The 24,424-nt window shown below is 37.5% G+C and overlaps 1 protein-coding gene across 1 annotated transcript in view; it reads right to left on the minus strand.

Moving 5' to 3' along the window:
• The window catches only part of LOC122795067, a 498,483-nt gene that overhangs the window by 471,153 nt on the left and 2,906 nt on the right, over nucleotides 1–24,424 (minus strand). Inside the window, exon 2 of the mRNA XM_044063642.1 lies at nucleotides 13,931–14,034. Within this exon, the coding sequence (XP_043919577.1) occupies nucleotides 13,931–13,982 (52 nt within the window). The 5' untranslated portion in view covers nucleotides 13,983–14,034. The remainder of the gene's footprint in view (nucleotides 1–13,930; nucleotides 14,035–24,424) is intronic.

Consider the following 24,424-nt stretch of genomic DNA (forward strand, 5'->3'; position numbering starts at 1 on the left):
ACAGCCAATATATGGATGGGTACGTTGCATGTGAGTTGGCTGGTATCAATTTTAATATATGTATGTGAGTAAGAGTAAGGTTTTAGTCCATAGATCCCTAGTTTGTCAGTGAATATGTTGTCTCATAGCCAAAACCAGGGCATAGAGGGCATGCCTACATCTGCCTACAGGGACATGAACAGGAGGATCCTCCCCAAGTCCTTCTGTGACTGTTGCTCTGCTGACATAGGCACTGGTGGGGGGCTGTGTATCCCATCCCTTTGCTGATTGTGCTGCAGCTGTTTCCACAGGATCAGATTGTGTAACATAGCACTGTGAATATCTGTCCATATGTGCCTGGAGGATACTGCACGGCTCCAGCTGATATACTAAGGCACCGGAAGAGTGACTTTAGAAGGCCAAACACATGGTTTATGATATTTCTACTTTGTGTGTGTGCTTCATTATGGCATTCTTCCATGGGTGTGTGTGCGTTTCTGATAGGTGTCATCATTCATGGTTCCAGGGAGTAGCCAGCATCCCCCAATAAACGGCCCCATGGGATGACCCCCCCAGGCAAACATCTGGTACAGCTGTGATGTGTGCCAGATAGGGAAGTCATGATAACTGCCAGGGTTGCCAGCATACACATTCATGATAATCCTCTGGTCATTACACATGACCTGGCAGTTGATGGAGTGGTATCCCTTGCAGCTAACGTAGATTCTACCCTGCACACCAGGTGGAGCCTTGATGTGTACATGAGTGCAATCTATAGCACCGAGTACTTCAGGGTAGTGTGCTACATGGTAGAAGTGTTGCATATTGCTGGCCCTCACCTCAGGGGAAAGGGGAAAAGATATGTGCTCAATGGCATGAGAGAGCATAGCTTTCAGGAATTGGTGAAGTATCCTGGATGCAGATGCCTGTGACACCCCCATCATGTCCCTAATTGGTCTTTGAAAAGCGCCTGTAGCTAGTATCCTAAGGGCTATACATACCTTAGTTTCCACTGGGATGAGTTCCCCTGTGTTAGCTCTGGCTCTGAGTTGAGGGTGGCAGAACTCACTGAGTTCTTGTAAGATGTCCCTATCCACCCTGTACCTATCCACCCTGTAGTGCTCTACAATCTCCAGCTCATGTAGCACCAGGAAGGTTACCCTGGGCTTGAACATTCTTCTCCTCCTCAGCCTAGGCCTATTGTCAGCAGCACCAGCATCACTGACTTCAGCATCTAGTGCATACAGATGTAGAATAGCTGCAGCAGCCCCTAGCATTATTTGAGTTAAAATTTCTCTACTCCAATGGTCATAGTATTGAGAGGAAATCAGAACGTAGGGTGTATGCGTAGTTCATACAGTTCTGGAGTAGGTCCACCATGTGTGATTGGCTAATTATGATGCAATTCACCTGCTTAGGATTTCATTGACATGATTTAAAGGCCCTACTTTATTGCGCAGTGTGGAACTGTGCACAGCGTTGCACAGCACAGCTTATACAAAACTCTATATTATTAGTTGAATATATATGGTATCCATTTATAGCTGGCTATGTCATGAGTGGTCTGGTCACATGACCATGCTAAGCTATGCCCAAACGTTTGCAGTGAGTGGGGCACAGTGCAAACACATGCACTGAGCAGGGAATATCCTAAAAGTAACATGACATACCCCCCTGATGTTATCCACATCCAGTGGGAATATAAACACTGTGTAGGAGCCTGCATGAAGTGGATATGTGGACACGGTCACTCCCTTTAGCAATTTAACAAATCCAGGGCATTTACCCCTCATCTGCATAATATTCATTCTGACAGCCTGGAAATTACATGGTTCATAGCCGTGTAATCTGGGTAACAGCACAAATGCACCACTGTACAGACCCAGTGCAATGTCTTACAGTACATTTGTCTGAAGTACATTATAAGTGTTATTTTACAATTTTTTATTTTATTTTTATGTTAAGCATGTTTGCACAATGCAGAAATTTAAAAAGTAAAAAAAAATATTAATGTTACATAACCCCCGCTGTTTTCAGACATCCAGAATGTATGTTTTGAATATTTATGTATGGGATCTTACCTATGTACATATTTGTTGACTTTTACATCTCCTTCTTCCAGTGTAGACTCCTGTACATGGAAAATGTCCATGTACACTGTGGACACAGACACAGAGTCTACACAGATGCAGTACAGCTTGTTGGATTGCTATACCTGGTTAATCTGCTTAAAATTAACCTAATCAAGGCAAAATTTGCATTGCACAAAAGGTTCCTTAACTGCGTGTGTTTGCATGTGCATTTGCACCTCTACATGGAGTTTACAGATTCTAAAAATGTTTGCACCCATGTGTGCATCTCACCGCGATGCACACATAGGTTCATAGGTGGGTACTAGGCTATCTGCCTGAGGGCACGTATAAGCCTAGCCAGAGTGTGTCAGCTTTCGCCACCCCATTGATTAATTAACTGAGCCTCTGTCAAGAAGAGCCAATGAAGTGATCGCTGGCGTGTATTTTCTGTTACCCATCCACTCGTCAAGGTTTCCCTTGAAGAGTGTTAGCGAAGGGCTCTGCCTAATGTAGTTTGGAATTTTGTTCCAAAGCATGGGGAGTCTCTGTGAGAGGAATCTATCCCTCCAGTATGTTCTATTTATTGTTTTGTTGAGGTTTAGCTCACTAGAGCGAGTGGCTTGCAGTGACTTGGATTTCTTTAGATGGAGCATGTCCATCAATTCTGAGTTGGACATGGCTTTGTAAGTCAGGCAGAGATCACCTCTGAGTAAGCGATATGCCACTGAGTACAGCCAGAGATTTTCCAGCCGGGCTGCATAGGACATATGTTTGAGGCCAGTAATCCTCTTGGTGAGGTACTTTTGTGGTCTTTCCAGCTGTTGGAAGTGTCTTGTGAGGTACATCCCAAATGGGGCATTGTACTCTATGATGGATCTGACGAGTGACGAGTAGAGGGCACTACAACCTCTTTATTTCTAGATGCAAGCCCTTTAGTAATTAGATGGGCTACATAGAAGGATTTCCTAACTACTTTGGCAATATGATTGTCAAAGGAGATATTACTATCTACCTGGGTCCCCAGATCTCTTATTACCTCTTCTGTATTAAGGGGGCTGCCACCTATGTGGTAATTCATGGGTGTTTTTTTTTCCCAAACGGGATGAATATGCATTTTTTGGCATTTAGCTTGAAACCATGACTTTGACACCAGGTGCCTGTCTCAGTAAGGCCCTTTTGGGGAATGTCCATGTCAGCCAGAGAGTCAATTATGGCTCCCAGATTGCAGTGATTGGCAAACTTAGTTAGCCATAGTCCTCCTATATTTGCCTGTACTTCTGAGAAGTATATGCCAAACAGTAGGGGTCCCAGGACTGAGCCTTGTGGGACACCACTTGTGACTGGTTTAGAGTCAGATCTGGAGCCCGCTATTCTTACCATGTGAGTTCTGTCTGTAAGCCAGTTGGTAACCCATCTCATGATGTAGGGGTTTATGTTCAGGCTAGTGAGTTTTTCTATAATTCCCGAGTGGGGAATGGTGTCAAAAGCCTTGGCAAGATCAAGGTAGGCTGTGTGAAACACCTTCCCCTCATCTATGGCCTTGGTGACTGTCTCAAAGAAGTCAACCAGGTTTAGTAGGCATGATCTGCCCTTAACAAAGCTGAACTGAGTTGGGTCAAGTGTTTGGAGGTTCCCAATGTCTTTGTTAATGAGTTCCATGATGATGTGCTCCATAGCCTTGCAGACCAGGCTCGTCAGGCTTATGGGGCGATAGTTACCAGGGTCAGTTGTGGCCCTTCCTTTGTGGAGCGGAATAAACATTGCTGTGCACCATTCTATGGGCACATAGCCTGTGGAGAGGCTGAGGTTGAACAGTGTGTTTAGGTGGTGGGGTTAGTCCATTCTGTAGCTCATGCAAGACACAGCCTGGGACACCATCTGGCCCCATTGACGCTGTCCTTTAGACTTTTGAAAGGGCTGTTTTCACTTCTGTGTCTGTGATTTCTGGGACACTACACTTTTCTGGTATTGTTGTGGGCTCTTTTGGGGGTGAAGGGGGGGTGAAGTTTGCATTGAATCTATCTGCCAGGATGTTGGCAATATCAGTAGGTTCAGTATATTTTGTGCTATTTTGCACTAGCTCAGAGCATATCTGCGAGTTGCCATTTAGATTCTTGACATAGTTAAAGAAGGCTTTGTTGTTATCTTTCGAATCCTTGACTATTTTTCTTTCAAAGTTAGCCTTGGATGATTTTATGAGGGACCTTAGTTTCTTACTGATACTGATCAGGGATGTCTTTCCTTCTTGGGATTTGCTTTTATTTCTGAACTAGTTTCCTCCGTCTATTGTATAGCCTGTTTATGGCAGGGGTCCTCCAGACTGGTTTCCTTCTCTTAGGGGAGTGAGTCTTGGTTTTGCTAGGGATGGCACGATACATGCATCCTTGTAGGTGCTCATAGAGTGCATTTGTAAGGGTTCCTGCATCTTGGATACTGTTATCCTTTATCATGGGGGCTGTGAAACTTACCACCTCTGTCTTAAGTAAGGTGAAGTTTGCTATAGAAAAGTTTTTCACTGTGGTTTCCTTGGTTGGAGGTGGTGGTGTGGTGTGGACATCCAGAGTGATTAGTTTATGGTCTGATCTAACCAGTGACAGGTTGACCTCCGGTGTGGAACACCTGTCCCCCATGTTGGTGATGACCAGGTCCACTATGTTTTCACCTCTGGTAGGGGAGTTTTCCAGCTGATCCAGGGCATTTGAGTTGATAAATTGCAGGAAGCGCTGGACCTGGGAGTTTGTACTTGAGTAGTTTTCCAAGTTAACGGTAGGGTAATTGAAATCACCCAATATCAGGGCGTTCGGTAGGACCTTCATGTTTTCCAGTGTCTCCAGAAAGGCAGAGTGGTGTTCCTGGGTAATGGAGGGTGATCTGTAGCAGGCCACAATTTGCATTGCAGATTTGCCCGATGTTAGTTGCACATGGATGATCTCAGAGGTATCATGCTGCACCACTAACCTGGAGGTGAAGGTATCCTTGATGAATATGGATACACCCCCTCTTTTTTGTGTTTCAGTCCATGTTTTGTGGCCGAAATGTGTGGTATGAGTTGTAGACCAGTAGTGCTGGGGTGCTCTGTGGAGCCTTGAACCATGTTTCAGTTACTGCACAGATGTCGACGTTCTCCATACTGAGGAGTGCTTCGAGTGTGTGCATTTTGAGATTTAAACTCCTGGCGTTGAGTAGCATAACATGATAAAAAGGTTTGTGTTAGCTTTATTGAATTTCCCCTTATATTTATGAGATTTTGTACCTCAGTAGATATTGATTATTATCATACATATTTATATCAGTTTTTTTACTGACTCTTGAGTACTAAGCACTGGAAAACCATTGTCTTGAAGTGGAAGGGGATTTTAGGGTTAGGGAGTAGGAAAGGAGTTTGCAGAGAAATTAAAGGTAAGTTAGTCCAACACAAACAGGAACTGCAATATGAAGTGAGGGAAAACAGGCTTATGGCATATTTAGATACAAAGTCAGGGAAGAGAATTAAATAGCAGTAAGGAAGTAAGTGAATAAGGGAGAGTAAGGAGGTATAATGAATGAAAAGCTACTTGTTCACATTTAATGATATAGTTTACCCTGGTTTTGAGCAAGAACAGAGGCAGCTTTTGGTTAGGAAGTTTTTCAGAATGATTTTGAAAGATGGGAGGGATGGTATAGACCTCATGGATACAGGTAAGGAAGTCCAGGTCTTATAACACAAAAATAGAAGCAGCTTATCCAGCGAAACAATAAAGCCAGGAACAGAGCGGAAACTTTTAACACGTTTTAACGAAATAAAACCTTAATACATCAGGCATTAACGCTCAACAGTACGTTTTTGTTTACCAGGCACTTTTTCAGATGTGGGCTGTATTGTATTATGAACCTTTTATACTTATTTGTAAGGCTAATTCAAAATAAATTAACCAATCAAATCTACCGAACGCATTTTTTTAACACCATTTATGCTAAAATAGTCATTAATCATTTAAATTTTATTTTTAATTATTAAAAATATTCTCACATAAAAAAAATATGCTAAAATATAAAACTTTTCATTCCATTATATAAAAAGCATGAATCAAATATAAAATAAAACATTTGTTTTATTCAGCTTCAGCCATAATTTATTGGAGCTCCATCTTGTGGCTCTTTCTTAAAACTTCATCCACAACATAAGAAATAAGTAGTTTGTCTTAACACAAACTCTAGAACATTACAAATTTGTATATATACAATGAAATAAAATAAAATGGATAAAATCAAGTCAAGGTCTTACCAACATTGTATAAGTACAAATAATGCCCAGCAGATTTGTTATTTTTGTAGACAGACAGGAGATTTTTGGTCACTGGATCGCAGTGACCGACTGGGAACATAGTTGTGTAGAATATTTTTTATTGCTGGACAGGCAGATGGAATGGTGGATAATTTTATAGGTTCTAAGAAGTATATATATATAGATATATATAGATATATATAGATCAATAGCTATGTATTTATGCCTATCTATATACTCATAAATATATATATATATATATATATATATATATATATATATATATATATATACAGACACACACACACACACACACACACACACACACACAGATACACACACACACACACACACACACACACACACACACACACACACACACACACACACACACACACACATGGGAGAGCTACAGAAAACTGAATGCCCAAAATCCTGAAGACCAAAATTCTGAGAACAAAATCCTAAAAGTTAATAAATCCTGAAAACTCAAAGTCCTGAAAGCAAACATGATACCAACACTTACTATATTCCAGTACAAGTACATACAGAAACAAATAAAAAACAAACCATGTTACTCTTCTCCAAGTATAAGCAGGAGGGCAGGCCTCCCTGCACCCCCAACCACACACTCCCTGCTACTTAAATATATCAACTCCGAGATTGCACTTAGTTGAAGAGTAATATGTTTCTGTATGTACTTGTGCTGGAGTATAGTAAGTGTTGGTATCTTGTGTGTTTTCAAGATTTTGAGTTTTCAGGATTTTGGTCTCAGGATTTTGGTCTTCAGGATTTTGGGCTTTCAGGACTCTGCAGCTCTTTATATATATATATATATATATATATATATATATATATATATATATATATATATAGCGTGTGTGTGTGTGTGTGTGTGTGTGTGTGTGTGTGTGTGTGTGTGTGTGTGTGTGTATGTGTAAATATGCACACATATGTATGTATATATATATATATATATATATATATATATATATATATATATATATAAATCAAATATTTTTTATAGCTCATTTACTGCACAGTATGAATCTAAATTAGCAGGTAATGGACTATATACATAAAATAGGAAACATAAAACAGGTATAAATAAGATCTAATATTTTGATAGATGATTGAATTTGATTACACCAAAAAGATTGCATTCTGCCAGAGCTTTAATTCAACAGTAGAAAGCCAGTTTTATAAATTATTTCATAATTTTACCATGACTATGAATGCTAGTTTGCACAAATGAAGAATTATATGTAGAATCAAGACTTGCATGTTAGCTTCTGGAATGAATTAAGCTTTTCATAAGGTAGCTATCACATTATTTGTCTATAATCATTGCACTAATATATGTGTGAATAGAAAATCTTTTTCTGTCTCCCATATCACAGTTGCTAAAAATGATTTACTACAGAAATTACTTAATGGCAATTAACTGTAACATCTAAGAAATTCACTGAGGAAGTCTCATGTGGGTGTATGCTTGAATGTGTCATCTCTGATATACACGTATGACTGATATATTGCACAGTGGTCACCTTATTTAAGATAGCAGTGATTTTTTAATAGAAGCAGCTATACAGTTTTGTTATATGATTGCATTTAAGGTAAAAACAAGAGGATTTTATTTTTGAAAGAAGTGAATACTGACTAGAGTTCATTGGCAGAATCCATGAACATCATATTCCAGTAGGAATGAATGTCACAGAATTCACCACCCAGAGCGCAGTGATGGCCTATCTCTCTCTCTCTCTGCTCTACAACTGTGAAGAGCATTTTAGAATATAAACTAAGACATGGAGAAATCCACATTTTTTACACCCAACATGTTGCAGAATACATGAAAGACTTCTAGGAGCAAAGTATTTCCATTAACTTAGGATGTACTGTGCCTGTGTCCTGCAGTGCTACTATATACATCTGCCAATCTACAAAACTTGTCATTGTCAATAGGATCACAGAATGTTACTGGGATAACAGCTCTATTAGCCCTAGAGCCTTTTTAAGCTTAGCAATGCATGTGCCATTTCTCTCTATTATCCCTAGGATGTACTGCACCTGTGTCCTGCAATGCTGCTATATACATCTGCCAGTCTACAAGATTTGTCATTGTCAACAGAATCATAGGATGTTACTGGGATAACAGATCTATTAGCCCTAGGATGTACTGCGCCTGTGTCCTCCAATGCTACTATATACATCTGCTAATCTGCAAGATTTGTCATTGTCAATAAGATCACAGGATGTTACTGAGATAACAGCTCTATTAGCCCTAGAGCCTTTTTAAGCTTAGCAATGCATGTGCCATTTATCTCGATTATCAAACCTTACAGGCTAGAATGGCTTTGGTATATGCCTGTGCCTTAGGGCAACTACAAACTCTCCCTTCCATAAGGGTGTCAGGTGACAAGCCAGGGGTGAATTTGCAATTTTCCATACATTGGTCCAAATTTTGTTTTAATTAACCTGTAGGCCATAAAAGCATCGAAATTAGTAAAAGGAAAATTAATTTGATTTCTTTAAGCATTTGTACCAGAGCACATTACAAAATGATTAAAGAATGTTAAGCTACAGAGTGGCTTAATTTAGATGAAAAATGAATGAGTTTAGTAAAAATTCACACTCACAGACAAAATAAATAAATAACAAGTCTGAATTCAATTCAGATACAAGCTAAACTGTCAATATGCCATGTGGAATACTTTCAAATGTCTCTAACCAGGGTATACTATAGCATTAACCAATGACTGGGTGTGGTATATTGAAGATTTCCCCCCGGTTGGTATGGTTTAATCACGTGTGAAGCCCAAGTGATTAAACGAAAGCAACTGTGAGTAAATCTTCAACATATCACACCCAGCAGTTGTTTATTGTCATTATACAATGACATCATTTAAGAAAAAAAATACTTACTTTTTTAAATAAGGTATTTGTATAATGGTGCCATGGTCTTCTGCGTTGTTTTCAGATTCTGCCCTTTGATGACATACTGTGCATGTGTATGGGAGCTGCATTCCCAGGCTTACACAGTACATCACTGCTTTAGCAAGTAAGCAATGGAGAAAGGATGACTTCTGTCACTATTTTTTTAAAGAAATAAAAAAAACTGTAACCCTCCCCACAGTTTAGAGGTATGACAGAGACAGGGGAAAATACAAGGAAAAGCAGGTATGTTTTAGTTTGAAGAATGTACCTGATTTTCCTTGTATTTTCACTGTTCTCATATGTATGTCTCGATCTTTTATTTGTGAAAATCTGGATAACGCATAAATAAAAGGAGAATAAGTGTGCATTGTCTGAAGGAAAGAAAGTCTGAAACTGAAACGCCTGTAATAATTTAGTGAGTTTGTTCCTCAGTGATTTGTTGGAAAACCACAAATTTTATAAGGAACAAAGTCACTAAATAATGACACGCGTTTTAGTTTTAGACTCTTTCCTTCAGACTAATGCTTGTCTAGGAGATAGCAATTAATAAAAAAGTCTGGCATCTCAGTGATACTTTAGCAGCCGGACTTTTGCTGTTGTTATGTGTACGATTTACAACAGGCACATTGGTTGGGCAGACCAATCAGCATGCTCATTTTTTGAATGCTAATGGCCAATTATTGTATAACAACTACTAGACAATTTGGAATGAGGAGAATAAGGCGATTATCTAAAGCCCTTATCATCAGACTTTATTGGAAGAATTGGAGTATACATTTTTTTCTACCTATAGATGTCACTGTTGTGCAGAGGTATGAAGCCTCAATAACATCTGAAGTAACCAAGCATCACACGAGACAGGCATTGCTAGCTGTGGAGCACTGGATTGACTAAGTGATTCAAGCCTGTGTGTGTGGGGGTGGGGTGTTTCAACTACTACAATTATGCTGCCTAGAGCTGGATTGGAAAATGCATTAAGTAATCACTGGGTCAAGCAGATACAAGAATCAACAAGCAATGGAAATGGAAGTGCTGGGATATTGGCATAATGGTTAAGGTGTTTACCTTGCACACACAAAATGCTGGGCTTGATTCTCACATTGAGTAATTGGCTAGCGGCAGTTAGCCTAGTATTAATCAATGAACCTCACATGTGGAATGGACCTGGGATTATGGCTATTGTATGAGCAAAGCACGGCTGTCTTGCTAATGGTGATTCTAGATGGCAAACTTAGTAGCAGGAAGGCCCCGTGCAGAAGAATGATTTAGTTCTAAAGATTAGAGTCTAGTACCATGCAAATATAAAAGGTACAAGGAAATAGGTCTGTAGTCTGTTTAATACTTTCATGCCTAAGTGGTTGAGGGAAGTCACTACATTTACGAAGCCACACAGGACTGCACTGGAAGTGAAGTAGTTGATAAAACCTGCATCCTTTGAAAAAGATTCTTCCTCTTCTAAGACTTTACATACTTTGGGGATTCATTTAATCAGATTATTGACTGTCTGCCACGGTCTAATGAGGGAAGGAAAGATAATACCTTACCTTGGGAAAATCCAGCTTCCCGATCTTTCCTCATATCAGTTTGATTTTTCACACCATTTACTAAACAAAAGTTTAGTTGATAAATTACAGCCTTAAAGATTGAGAGCACCTCACAGTCTGATGGTCTCCCAGATAATCTCTCTAACTAGTAGTTTCAAGTGACACTGACTTAAGTCTTAAACACAGCACATTTTTAAAACCAGATCTTCACTCAGTCACCCCTCAGTGTCATGGTCAGGGGCTACAATTATTATGATAATGAAAACAAAGCAGAACTCCACTCAGCCTCGCTGCTACTAACCAGTCCTGGTATAGAATCTAGTCTATAACATTTGCATATCTTTATAGCCTGATAGGGTTAGCTGGTATACCACCTGACAGTGCATGAAGATAAGGTGCATTATATACCTGTCAGGAAAAATTGTAAATTTTGGCAGAAGCAAAACTATGGAGTATGTCATAGGTAACCATTACTGTGGACACCAAGATGTATGTGGTTCTGAATATGGTTGCGATTTTGCAATGGTTTGTGAATATTACTGGGTTATTTCATATATTCAAACTGTAAACTGCACCAAGTGCATAAACTGATAAAAAACTCCAGAAAGAAGCCAGGAACCCACACCAACATTTATTACTGAGTGCTTTCATCTCAAATTAGAAACTTCATCAGAATGTCACATAACTAGCAACCCCACCCTTTTATATATCCTCATTACTACAAATTGATGACATAATTTCCTTATACACCATAGTAAATATGCCATTAATTATAAAAAAAATGTAAACTATTATAAAAAGATTCTAAACACATTCCATTCTATACTTACACCACATAAAATCAAAACACAGTTAAAAATATATAGATTTTTATACACACATAAAAACAACATTTTTACATATGAAATTCTGCTTTTAATCTCAAAAATGAACTGATAGAGATAGCACTGTTAAGTCCAGGAGACTCAGAGGCATTAGCTCTCATTTGCCATCTGAGTTCCTTTCATTCCAAATCATCATTCAGGGGTCCCCCTCTCTCCCCTAATATAGCTTGATCTATAATAGTGAACTTAAAACTATGTCCAGAGTAAGAGACAATATGAGCAGCTAAATCATTTTTTTAAACCTTTCTTGTTGATATCATAATTATGTTGGTAAATTCTAGTTCTGAGTGCATCTCTATATAGAAACAGAGGCACATGGAAGACGTTGCTAAATATATAACTGCCTTGCTGCTACATGTGAATTTCTTCTGTAGGGAATATCTCCCAGAGCTGGGTACACGCACCTCCTTATCCTCCAAAATATGCTATATTGTAGACAAAATCCACATTTTGCCATGCCCCCCCCCCATATTTCTACTCCCCTTATTATGTGTCTCAATCATATTTTTGAAGCTAGAGCCCTTCTTGTACACAATCGTGGGGGATGTACCCACTAATTCTAGTTGATCCTGATTGGCCCTAAATATATTCCAATTGTGTCTAAATAATTCTGATATCATAGAACTGGTTGTTGAATCTAAAAATAGCTGATTTATTATGACAGTTCTCATCTTTCCTTATAACAACTTCTTCTATCCCATGCCCTCTTCCTAACAAGGGAATAAAATAACCGTTCTCCCTTTTCATTACCACTTCCTGCAAAATACTGTCAACAAATGTTGCAGGATACCCTCTTTTTGTCAGCATATTTTTAAGTATGTTAAGTTGACATATAAATTCCCCTTCTTCTGTCACCATTCTAGCTATCCTTACTCCCTGTCCTTTTATTAGGGATTTCTTTTGAAAAAGGGGATGTCAACTGCTGTAATGAAGGAGAGTATTGGAATATGTTGGTTTTCTGAATATGTTGGACATAAATTGTTTAGTACCCACATTTTTATGTATGGTAATATCTAAATAATTGATGGTATCCTTCACTATAGTACTTGTAAATTCTAGAAAGTCAGTGTTTTCATATATGTTCATTTGACAGCCTGAGACATGGTCCAAGAATTCATCATAATAGTCCCTCCTGCTGCAAAACAACAACAAAAAGGTAATCCCCTCTTCTTTACTTATTTTGAACTGACATTGTAACCATTTAGAAAAAAATCCAAGTACATCTTAGCAGCCCAAAGTGAGATAAACCAGTATGCTTCCACACTTCTGTTAAATTACGTGTCGACACTATTGTGCTCACTTTAGCCCTCTGTGATAAGAAGATGGGCAGGATTTATGACTTCTGTTCAATTTCTCCATGTAGTATATTGGCAAAAATATAAATGTTTATAAATATTGGACTTTTTGTGTGGTGTTTTCTTGTTTCCTAATTTTGACAACTTTCTTCCTTTTTTCAGATAACAGGAAGATGCGCTTGAGAGATGTGCTTGATCAGCATATTTCTCATAATATGCAAAATGCATTTTGGGTCTAGAAGACCACAACAAAAAAAGTTTGGGTGCAAATGTAGACCATTAGGATGAAGAGTGCATGCCAGTGTACCTCTGGATCATAACTTAAGGTGACTCTTCCCCAATGTCTTGTATTAATTATGACCACAGTTACCTCTAGTACCCCGATTTTTATGGTACAAATTCTGAACAAAGAAAATGGCAGTTTTGTTTGATATAATTTGCAGTGAGGCAGTATCACATTTCCATATCTCACTCTTTATGTGAAGACTAACCACTTAGCTGTACATATTACATTTTTTTCACTGTAGTTTCCCCATTCATCAATGTTATGAGGAAAATGAGAGAAGAGGAAATAATGATTTTGTCTGGTAGTTATGGCATTATATTACTTCTAAACACTGTTAACAAACCGCATCCTTACCAAGCAGTACAAGCTTTGATTCCCGCAACATCCCTTTCCCTACTGTGTTACTCCAAACAAGTCACTTAATTAGAGTGCTCCAAGCTTGCCTTTAAAAAGTCATAATTGTGTCCAGTGGGCTTATGTCATTAACACAGAGACACACAGACATGTGTATACATATTTAGATTAGATATAAATATAGATGTGAAATATATAAATAGATAAATAGCTATATATAAACATGGCACATGTAAAGTCTATCACATATGAATGGTGTCTAGCATTAGCATCTGGGAATGACCATTATTCCCTCCCATGTGATCAGCCAGCTATTACCTTTATGCAGCTGTGCAGCGAGAAGACACATCAATGCTATGATGTGATTCATGGTGCTCCCCTGCAATGGTCACGTCTTCTGTTCTTTTCTTTTTGGGAATTATCTAAAAATGAAAATGTCAGATAATATTTGGTTATCATGAGTCAACAAAAAGCATAATTGCAATTCTGAGGATGTAGATTAGAATTCAGAAATGTATTTCCACATTTTATTTTGTCACCAAGTCTTGCAAGGAAAGGAAGAAGGAACATAAATGTTCAAAGCATCCTTATTTAAAAAGTAGTGCTCACTGTTGAAACCTTTAATATCCATTACTATAATGATTAGGGCTACAGTCAAAGATAGATAGATACGATATCACTGGAAAAGGAAAGCTGAGCACTTCTTTTGTAAGGAGGAAGGCTGCTGTTCCCCCTTAACTCTCCTCCAAAACTACTTCATCTTTAAGATCGAGAGATGGGGGCAGGAGTAAGGACCATTAGAAACAGAATTAAAAGGAAAAACTCTCCACCAATCTTCAGTAGCTGTCAGAGTGCTTTTTAAATGTATCTTTATTAGACAAGATCATGGTCAAAACATCCAGAAAAATGATGTCACATTACATGCCATATTTTGTAACACAACCTATGTCAATAAACATAACATTTTCTTTATAATTAACACATGTTCAAACATTATTTATCCCGATACAGCCTCTGTTTCTTGTATCTTTACAATACCAGTTACACACATAACAGCATGGAGTCATAGTGGTCACTTCAATATTTTTTATTTCTCATTAGCATAGGAAGACAAAGGGTGGCCACAGTGATGCAGCGGTTAGTGTTGTTGCCTCACACTAAGAGGTTCTCCAGTTGAGTCTGCATGTCCTCCCTGTGGTCATGTGGGTTTCCCCTCAAAGATATGCTGTAGGTGGATTGGACACTCTAAATTGGGTGTAGGTGAGAGTGTGTGTGTGTGTGTGTGTGTGTGTGTGTGTGTGTGTGTGTGTGTGTGTGTGTGTGTGTGTGTGTGTGTGTGTGTGTGTGTGTGTGTGTGTGGCTTCTGTGGAAGGTTGGGTGCTGGGCTGGCAACTTGACACTGTAAAACTCTCTACTGCCAATCATGAGCAGACAGGTGATTTGCTATGGCAACCCTTAACTGGGAAAAGCCAGAAGAAGCATAGGAAGACAAACATTATCACAGTCGGTTACTTATTTTGATAATTTAACCAGTAGTCATCATAATATTATAGCATCATCTATAAACCTTTGCTTGTACTATAATATTCTGATGGCTATTCAAAAACACTTGTGAGGTCCATTGTCAACACCCATTTACTTTACAAAGAAATTACACTGTTTTAGATTCTTCTAAATGTCCTGTTGTGGAGTTAACAATATCTTACTTACAGCATTTAGTTCTTATAAAGTAATTCACAGAACCAAACATTCTGTACTACTGTTTAAAGCTCTGATATTATTAACCCTGTAAAATGACATAAATAAGCATGTGCATTTCTTCAACTTACAAAACTTCAGCATTTTGTTTTCTTAAGTAACAAATAGTAGCACAACGTTGCGAGTCCACAGATACGATTTATTAATACAAAATACACAAGTTAGTTAAGCGCTTTCATCAAATTGTATGACTTTGTCAGAACAATTAATATATAAACTTTCAGACTTAAATAGCACCCAGTTTGAATTCATTGGCTTAGAAAGTTAACAAATCATATTTTAAACATGCCTAATCTCATGAATAATGAATGGAAATTAAATAATTAATCCAGTATTAAAAATGTATACTGTTACAATATACATATAAAAATATATATAAAGGTATCACGTTTTTAAGAAGAGTTATAATGCAAAAATGCAGAAGTGCAGATGCTACATGTTTGAACTATTTCAACATTTTAAAAAACAACTTTTTTATATATTTAAAAATTACTTCACTGACTAACCAGCCAGTGTGTTATACTAACTCTGCCTTCTCTTTCAAAACAGGCATAATTGAAAGATGTTCATTAATGCCCGGGGGGGGGGGGTGGTCAGCAGCTAATCTAAGTTGCCACATCAATTCCTTCTTGTGCAACCTATTTTGCCAATCACCCCCCCCTCACATCCACTGCGACAAAGTCCAAGATGCCAAACTTAAAACCACTAAAATTTCTACACGAACCACTATGTTTGTATAATGCATTAGTATGTTTTCCACATTTCATGTCATATAAGTGCTCATATATCCTGTTCTTCAACATCCTTTCTGTCTTTCCGACATAAAATGAAGAACAGGAATTACATTTAGCAAGATATACCAATTTACTGGAACGACAGTTACCATTTTTCAAATAGATATGACACTTGTTAGAATTATTAATAATAATGTCACGTTCAAGCATTATATATGAACAATAATGACATCTACCACAAGGCTTACTACCATATGAGTTTCTCTGTTTTTCATTGGAAATTCTAGTAACCTCCACCAAGGATTTTATATTACTACCTACTTTGGTGGAAAAAATAGGCTTATCACCAAGAACCCAAATTATTTCAGGATTGGTTCTGAAAATGTTCCAGTTCTTTGACAAAGTTGTTTTTACTTGGGAGTAAAAGGGATTAAACTGTACTACACATGCCTGCTGGAAATTAGTGGCAACCCTGGTGTTACCAAAACCAACAATATCACCTGGTTTATGATTACTACTACCCAGTAATGGTTTGTACATGGTACCCCATTTTTCACCAACTTCCTCAAGTATTGAATCAATGAAGTACCCCTGGTAGCCTCTCTCTAGAAACATCTTCCTTAAGTTCTGAAATTCCAGTATCACGTCCTCCTTTATGGTGGCCATTCTGGCTATCCTTACTGCTTGGCCCTTTACAATACTTCTATATTATATTGTCAGACAAAATAAGTAAAGGTGAATCAAACAAGGTATTAAAGAAAAGTAGTATGTTTAACCCCCCACTGCATCCGCTTATTGCGGCATACGAGAAACTAGTTAGGGAAGATTTATATAAGACTTGGGGGGGGGGGGAGGAAGGTTTTTAATAACTTGAACATTCGTGAAAAAAACATTCTTGAGAGTATCAGAAACAATAGTGATATAAGAATCATGACCCCTGATAAAGGGGGAAGGGTGGTTATTTATGGTGTAGAAGAAAACAATAATGACATGCAGAATATACTATTCCAGGAGGGAAGATATTCTTTATGCTCTAAAAACAAAATTAACATCTCCTATCATAGATTGGATAGTTACTTATATGAATACCTGATAGATCAGAGAATTTCCAAAGAAGAATGCAACTTTTTACTAAATAAATTTCCTAGGATACCAACCATTTTTGGGATAACGAAGGTACATAAAAACTTTAAGAAACCACCATTTAGACCCATAGTTGCAGCCGCAGGTTCTAAGACACACAACCTAGTGATTTATGTGGATGGAAAATTGAAACACATTGTCAACAAATTTCCGCATTTGTTAAAAGATTCTTGGGACTTCTTCGGTCAACTTAAGCAAGATATCTGGATGGCTGATTGTTGGTTTCTTACAATTGATGTACAAGATCTTTTTTCTTGTATTCCAAAACTGGAAGGGTTAGATTTTTTTGAGGAAGTTCTTTTTTCCCACACCGTTTTAAAACCTGATGAGGTGTCACTTTTATGTGAGTTAATGAGTCTGATTCTCGAGAATAATTTTTTATTCTTTGGTGGTGAATACTTTAAACAACTACAAGGAGTAGCTATGGGTGCTGCCTGTGCTCCTTTGTATGCTAACTTGGTGCTTTTAGGGTGGGAACAAAAATATATTTTTCAACCTGACATGGAATTTTCATCTTGCATTGCATACTATGGTAGATTTTTGGACGATATTTTTATTGTGTGGAAAGGGGATGTAGTAGGAATCTCAAAGTTTCTGGAATATATAAATCAGACTACTAGGTATTTAAAATTTACTTTTCAATATCATCAGCAGGAAATCAATTTTCTTGATGTACAGATTTTCAAAAAACAAAACAGTTTCCACTCAAAAATCTACCGAAAAAACACATTCTGCAATGCATACTTACATTACACTAGCCACCACCCTATCCATCAGAAAAGAAGTATTGTAAAGGGCCAGGCAGGAAGGATAGCCAGAATGACCACCATAAAGGAGGATGTGATACTGGAATTTCAGAACTTAAGGAAGATGTTTCTAGAGAGAGGCTACCCGGGGTACTTCATTGATTCAATACTTGAGGAAGTTGGTGAAAAATGGGGTACCGTGTACAAACCATTACTGGGTAGTAGTAATCATAAACCAGGTGATATTGTTGGTTTTGGTAACACCAGGGTTGGCACTAATTTCCAGCAGGCATGTGTAGTACAGTTTAATCCCTTTTACTCCCAAGTAAAAACAACTTTGTCAAAGAACTGGAACATTTTCAGAACCAATCCTGAAATAATTTGGGTTCTTGGTGATAAACCTATTTTTTCCACCAAAGTAGGTAGTAATATAAAATCCTTGGTGGAGGTTACTAGAATTTCCAATGAAAAACAGAGAAACTCATATGGTAGTAAGCCTTGTGGTAGATGTCATTATTGTTCATATATAATGCTTGAACGTAAGATTATTATTAATAATTCTAACAAGTGTAATATGTATTTGAAAAATGGTAACTGTCGTTCCAGTAAATTGGTACATCTTGCTAAATGTAATTCCTGTTCTTCATTTTATGTCGGAAAGACAGAAAGGATGTTGAAGAACAGGATATATGAGCACTTATATGACATGAAATGTGGAAAAAATACTAATGCATTATACAAACATAGTGGTTCGTGTAGAAATTTTAGTGGTTTTAAGTTTGGCATCTTGGACTTTGTCACAGTGGATGTGAGGGGGGGTGATTGGCAAAATAGGTTGCACAAGAAGGAATTGATGTGGCAACTTAGATTAGCTGCTGACCACCCCCCGGGCATTAATGAACATCTTTCAATTATGCCTGTTTTGAAAGAGAAGGCAGAGTTAGTATAACACACTGGCTGGTTAGTCAGTGAAGTAATTTTTAAATATATAAAAAAGTTGTTTTTTAAAATGTTGAAATAGTTCAAACATGTAGCATCTGCACTTCTGCATTTTTGCATTATAACTCTTCTTAAAAACGTGATACCTTTATATATATTTTTATATGTATATTGTAACAGTATACATTTTTAATACTGGATTAATTATTTAATTTCCATTCATTATTCATGAGATTAGGCATGTTTAAAATATGATTTGTTAACTTTCTAAGCCAATGAATTCAAACTGGGTGCTATTTAAGTCTGAAAGTTTATATATTAATTGTTCTGACGAAGTCATACTATTTGATGAAAGCGCTTAACTAACGTGTATTTTGTATTAATAAATCGTATCTGTGGACTCGCAACGTTGTGCTACTATCTGTTACTTGGTTCTGCTTCAGCACTTCGACACCATTTGGTTGGATTTTGTTTTCTTAAGCTATCATATATTTTCCTAGAACAATATAGATAGTTTTGTACACTCATGATTTTGTAGTATATGCACTGAAAATGGCCGTGTGCTTCAGAAGACAATTTCAAGGATTCATCAGCAAGTTGTCCACCAGAAGAAGGCTGCTACTGCATACAGCATTGCTGGAAACAGAAAGTGATATGCAAGTGCAAATACAAACTATAATGTCACAGTCGTGTCTTTGACACAAAATGATGCAAAAGTTCAAAACCACAAATAAGCAACTGAAATGTACATGTCATTGTATTCTAGCCAGCTTCTACAGCCGCTTGAGACACAGCTGGTCGAATTCCAGTAAACTGTGGGAAGGGAGTCGATCATCTGTTACCTTGTGTGAGCCACTGTTAAATATGAGTTCAGCTAAGCAACTGCCACACCATCTGCTTCCATCCTAAGAGAGGAAGTGAAGCAACTGCTCAGCTGCTAGGTACGCGGGAACGGGAGCAGGCAGGGTGCTATTAGGTTTGTGGAGGGGGAATGGAGAGTGTACTGTAGATGGACAGGAAGACTTTAGAGTTAGGGATAGGCACAGGAATTTAGGTTTAGTCGGGCATCATGGATGAGATGGGGGAGGGGCATTTAAGTTTAGGGAGAGATCTGGAATTTAGGTTTAAGGATAAGGAAGGGGATTTTAGATTTAAGGAGAGATCGGGATTTTAGCGTTAGGGAGGAAAAGGGATTTTTTTGGTTTCAGGAGGGAATGGGAAATTTAGGGTTAGGCACTTGAAAGTTTTTCGGGTTAGGATTAGGGTTTTGTTTGGGCTAGTAAACATTAAGCAATATGAGGTAGTGGTGAGACAGTGGCAGTGAGAATGTGTGTCTCAAGCAAATGTGCCTCAAGCACATGTAGTAGTCCCTGCTGGACTTAATGACAACTTTTAAGGTACATAGACAAGAGAAGGCCAATTGGAAGAATATAGCATGCATTAGCTATGTTTTGCCAAATTTTCTAACTTGTGCTTTTTTATTGAAAGTTACTACTACAGGTAATCTATTCTTAAATCGCAAGGAATAGTAAACCTGGAACTGATTATAATAACTGTAGAAGTGCTAGTAAACCTGAAACTGATTATAATAACTGTAGAAGTGCAAGTGACATATCCCATTACAGTGGAATGTATGGGATGGCTTTGTCAACAGCCACCAAAACAAAAAAAGTCAAACACTCATAGGTTCATAGGTTCATACTAGGCTATCTGCCCTCGGGCATTTATAAGCCTAGCCCGATTGTGTTTGGCTTACGCCACCCCTTGATTTGAGTATACTGTGCCCTTTTTAAAGTTTAGTTTACTGAGCCTCTGTCTAATAGTGACACTTTACCTTGCTTGACAACTGTTTAAAGACAAACTGCACTCACAATGCTTGAGTTACTGAAACTATACAAGCACTTTAGCTTAATAGTTGGACTAGCAGCTTGCAGTTGACCATAGAGTTTGTCCATATAATGCAGACACATGTGAGACAGCAAGCATGCACACTGACATACACCCACTGCCAAAGGCAAGAATACACATATATCTATAGTTATTATTATTATTTAGTTAGAAAATGGACTAGGAAATCTCACTGGTCATACTACCGATTGACAAAACTTCAGTTTGGGTCTTCACACAGTGGAGAAAAAGTATCTACCAAACCTTGATTGCGTGAAAAATCATTAACAGTAAAATTCATAATATCATTTTCATCACAACTGTAGTTTTTACCTTTACCCTGAGTAAAAGCACAGAATTAAAATTAAAGTTGTTCCAAATAATACATGCAATTATAAACACATTTATCTGGCTATCCTGCTCATTCTTGCAAGGGTTTGAGAAAAATTAAACACCATTCTGTTTGTCTGCAGTGGGATGGCCTCCCAATTATTCATTAAAGCTGCATTTTTTGTTTTTTACCTATTTATAACTGAACCACAGGCTATCATAAAGTACTTTGGTACTCAAACTATACATAATTCTTAAAAAGCAATATTCTGCCTTAGTGTTCCTTAGCAAGTATCACATGATTTACATTTCATACTTTCCATTTTGAGGAATCCAAATAAAATTAAGAAATTTAGCTTAAAAATAATGACACACACACACACACACACACACACACACACACACACACACGCACATGCACACACACACACACACACACACACACACACACACACACACACACACACACACACACACACACGAAACCCAAAATACTGAATAAAAAAGACCCAATACTTAGAATGAAAATAAATAAATAAATAAATAAATAAATATATATATATATATATATATATATATATATATATATAAACAAAAAGATTATATTTTCCTGTGGGACAAGTCCCAGTTCAGTCCCAGGACCCTCACACCCCCATACGTAATCAAAACAGCTTCTCGGCTGTACCAACTTGAAATCTCCTTGCTAGCACAAAATGATATAGCACCAGTAGTCATTTCCAAACTAAACTCTCATATAAAAAAGTAAAACTCCACCCTGGAAAACAAAAAAAAAAACAATACACTCAACAGAAATAAATAAATAAATAAAAACACACCTTGCCCACTCCTCCAAAAATTGGTAAAGAAATGACTTCTTTCAGTATTACCTGCTTTCACTCATTTGCAACAAACCCACAACCATTCACTCATTAGATTATTCCACAAAGCAAATTATACTAACATTTGTATATCGGAAACACAGTTACTCAAGGGAGACATAGAAATGATTTTAGACCCATTTCACTTTTTAAATAAGCACATATATTTTAACTCTGTGTGGTACCTCAGCTAAGAGTCCTAAAAAGGTAACATAGAAAGTTTCCAGTTAAGAAGTGCTTATCTGTTTGTCTGTTTATTTATTAACTTATTTATTCAGTAAGCTAGTTAGTTATATTTCTTTGTTTAAGGGTCTAAGGCATAGATCATAGTTGACTAATTTCATGTCCAGCCTGTAATTTTTCTTAGACTCAAAATTAAAAAAAAAATACAATGGTAAGTGGATGTCAATAACAATGACAAACTGAAAAACAGCATGCAGTGGTCATACAACAATGGAGATAAAGAAGCGAGAGAAATTGTCTAAATAAAGGTTATTTACAATATGCATTGTAAATAGGGATCTACTACAACTGCTCGAGTCCCAAGCATTTGAAACTTACTGTTTCTCAAATATGAATTCAGGAAAGCAGTTATGGGAAGGAAGAAGTGGGGGTAGTAGATGTAGGAAGTGAGAGGGGGATTTTAGGGGTAAGAAACAGGAAGGGAGTTTTATGTTTAGAGAGGGTAGTTGGAGTTTTAGATTTAGGGAGTGGGAAGGAATTTTTAGGGTTATGGAGCAGAAAGGGAATTTTAGATTTAGGGAGAAGGCTTGAGTTTTAGAGTTGAGGAAAGGAACTTTTGGGTTTTGGAGCAATCAGGGAATTTGGGTTTGCAGATGGGAGATTGGAGTTTTAGGTTTAAGGAGTGGAAAGAAGTTTTAGATTTAGAGTTAGGTTTCTGGTAGAGCTATGGGAGATAAATAGTTTTTGGACAGTAAGTTAGTGGTAGTGTGTGCACTTATCTCTTAGAGCAAGTGGCAGCAAGCAAGTGTAAAATAAGCACTTGCCCAAAGTACAGCATATAAATAAAGCAGGGCTGGTAACTCGGCACGTAAAAATCAGCTACCAATCATTAGCGGACCAGAGTTCCACTGTGGCGACCCCTAACCAGGAAAAGCCGAAAGACACAAGCATTAATCAACAAGGGAAGTAGTGAAATGGGAAGCTTAAAAGTATATGTCCTTTGGCTAGGTTGTTGAGGATGTCATGTAATGTTATATCATGTTTTATGGCCGGGGTGAAGAATTTGCAATGGTTTTGTTAGATTAAGATATGATTTAATTTGGGTCTGAATTTAGTGCAGTTGCTGAGGTCTTTGCAGTGATTAGGCAGAAATTGTTAGTGTTTGGGTATAAGCCAGGAGAAGACCCTTGTAGTATCATTCCAGCAAGATGAATAGATCCTCATTCTGAGTGTTTACTGAGGGTAAAGGAAGGAGTGATGGAAATCATTTTTTTTTCCACCAATATTACAAAAATAGATTATGAATGATCAAACCTGTCTTACAAAATTCAATAAAATAAATGCAAACACACACATGCACACATACACCCCACAAACACCCACAAACACACACGCACACGTACGCACACACACACACACACACACACACACACACACACACACACACACACACACACACGCACACGCACATACACACACACATTTTTCAGTATTCTTTTAATAAGGCATAACAAACATCATTTAATACCTCTTTTTACACTAAATATTTAGTCTAGCCTTCTACCACAAACATTTAGGAAACAATTTGAAACCTTAAGATAGCAGGTGAATGTTTTAAGTGGCATAAAGTCATAAAAGAAGATCACAGTGAATATTGACTGGAAGCTATGAACTTTATTGCTTAAAACATTTTTTGAAGAATTTAAAATCACAGCCTTTCAGTTCTGATGTTTGCCTTTTGCCAAAACATTCTTTCTTTATCTTAAGTAATATTATGTCTTAGCTATTTTGCATTGTGGTTTTAAAATGACTAAAAGCAGCACAACAAAGCAAATAATTATCAAAAAACAGAATAAAAATAAATTGCAGTATCTGTAGGTTAACCGGCTTTCATCTCCCTTCACTCTCAGAGACTTCTTCAGACTAAAATTCATTGTTAATTACATACATTAAATACCCATAATTGGGCTACATCACCGATCATATATTTGAAAAGAAAATGGTTAAAACATTGATTTTATTAGATGTTTTATTTTTCTTATATTACTTAGCTTTTTTATCATGTGACTAGGCTTCTTAGTTTAGATAGGATGTTGTTGGGTGATGTAGCCCCTTCTTGTATATATATGTTTCATCTTCCACCCCCCTGTATACACTACCATGGGCACCAGAACTTGTCATAGCAGAGATTTGGACTCTATTGCTAGGCTTAAA

Source organism: Protopterus annectens, chromosome 2.part1 (assembly GCF_019279795.1).
Source record: "Protopterus annectens isolate FY-2018-M chromosome 2.part1, PAN1.0, whole genome shotgun sequence".
Lineage (NCBI taxonomy): Eukaryota > Metazoa > Chordata > Ceratodontiformes > Protopteridae > Protopterus > Protopterus annectens.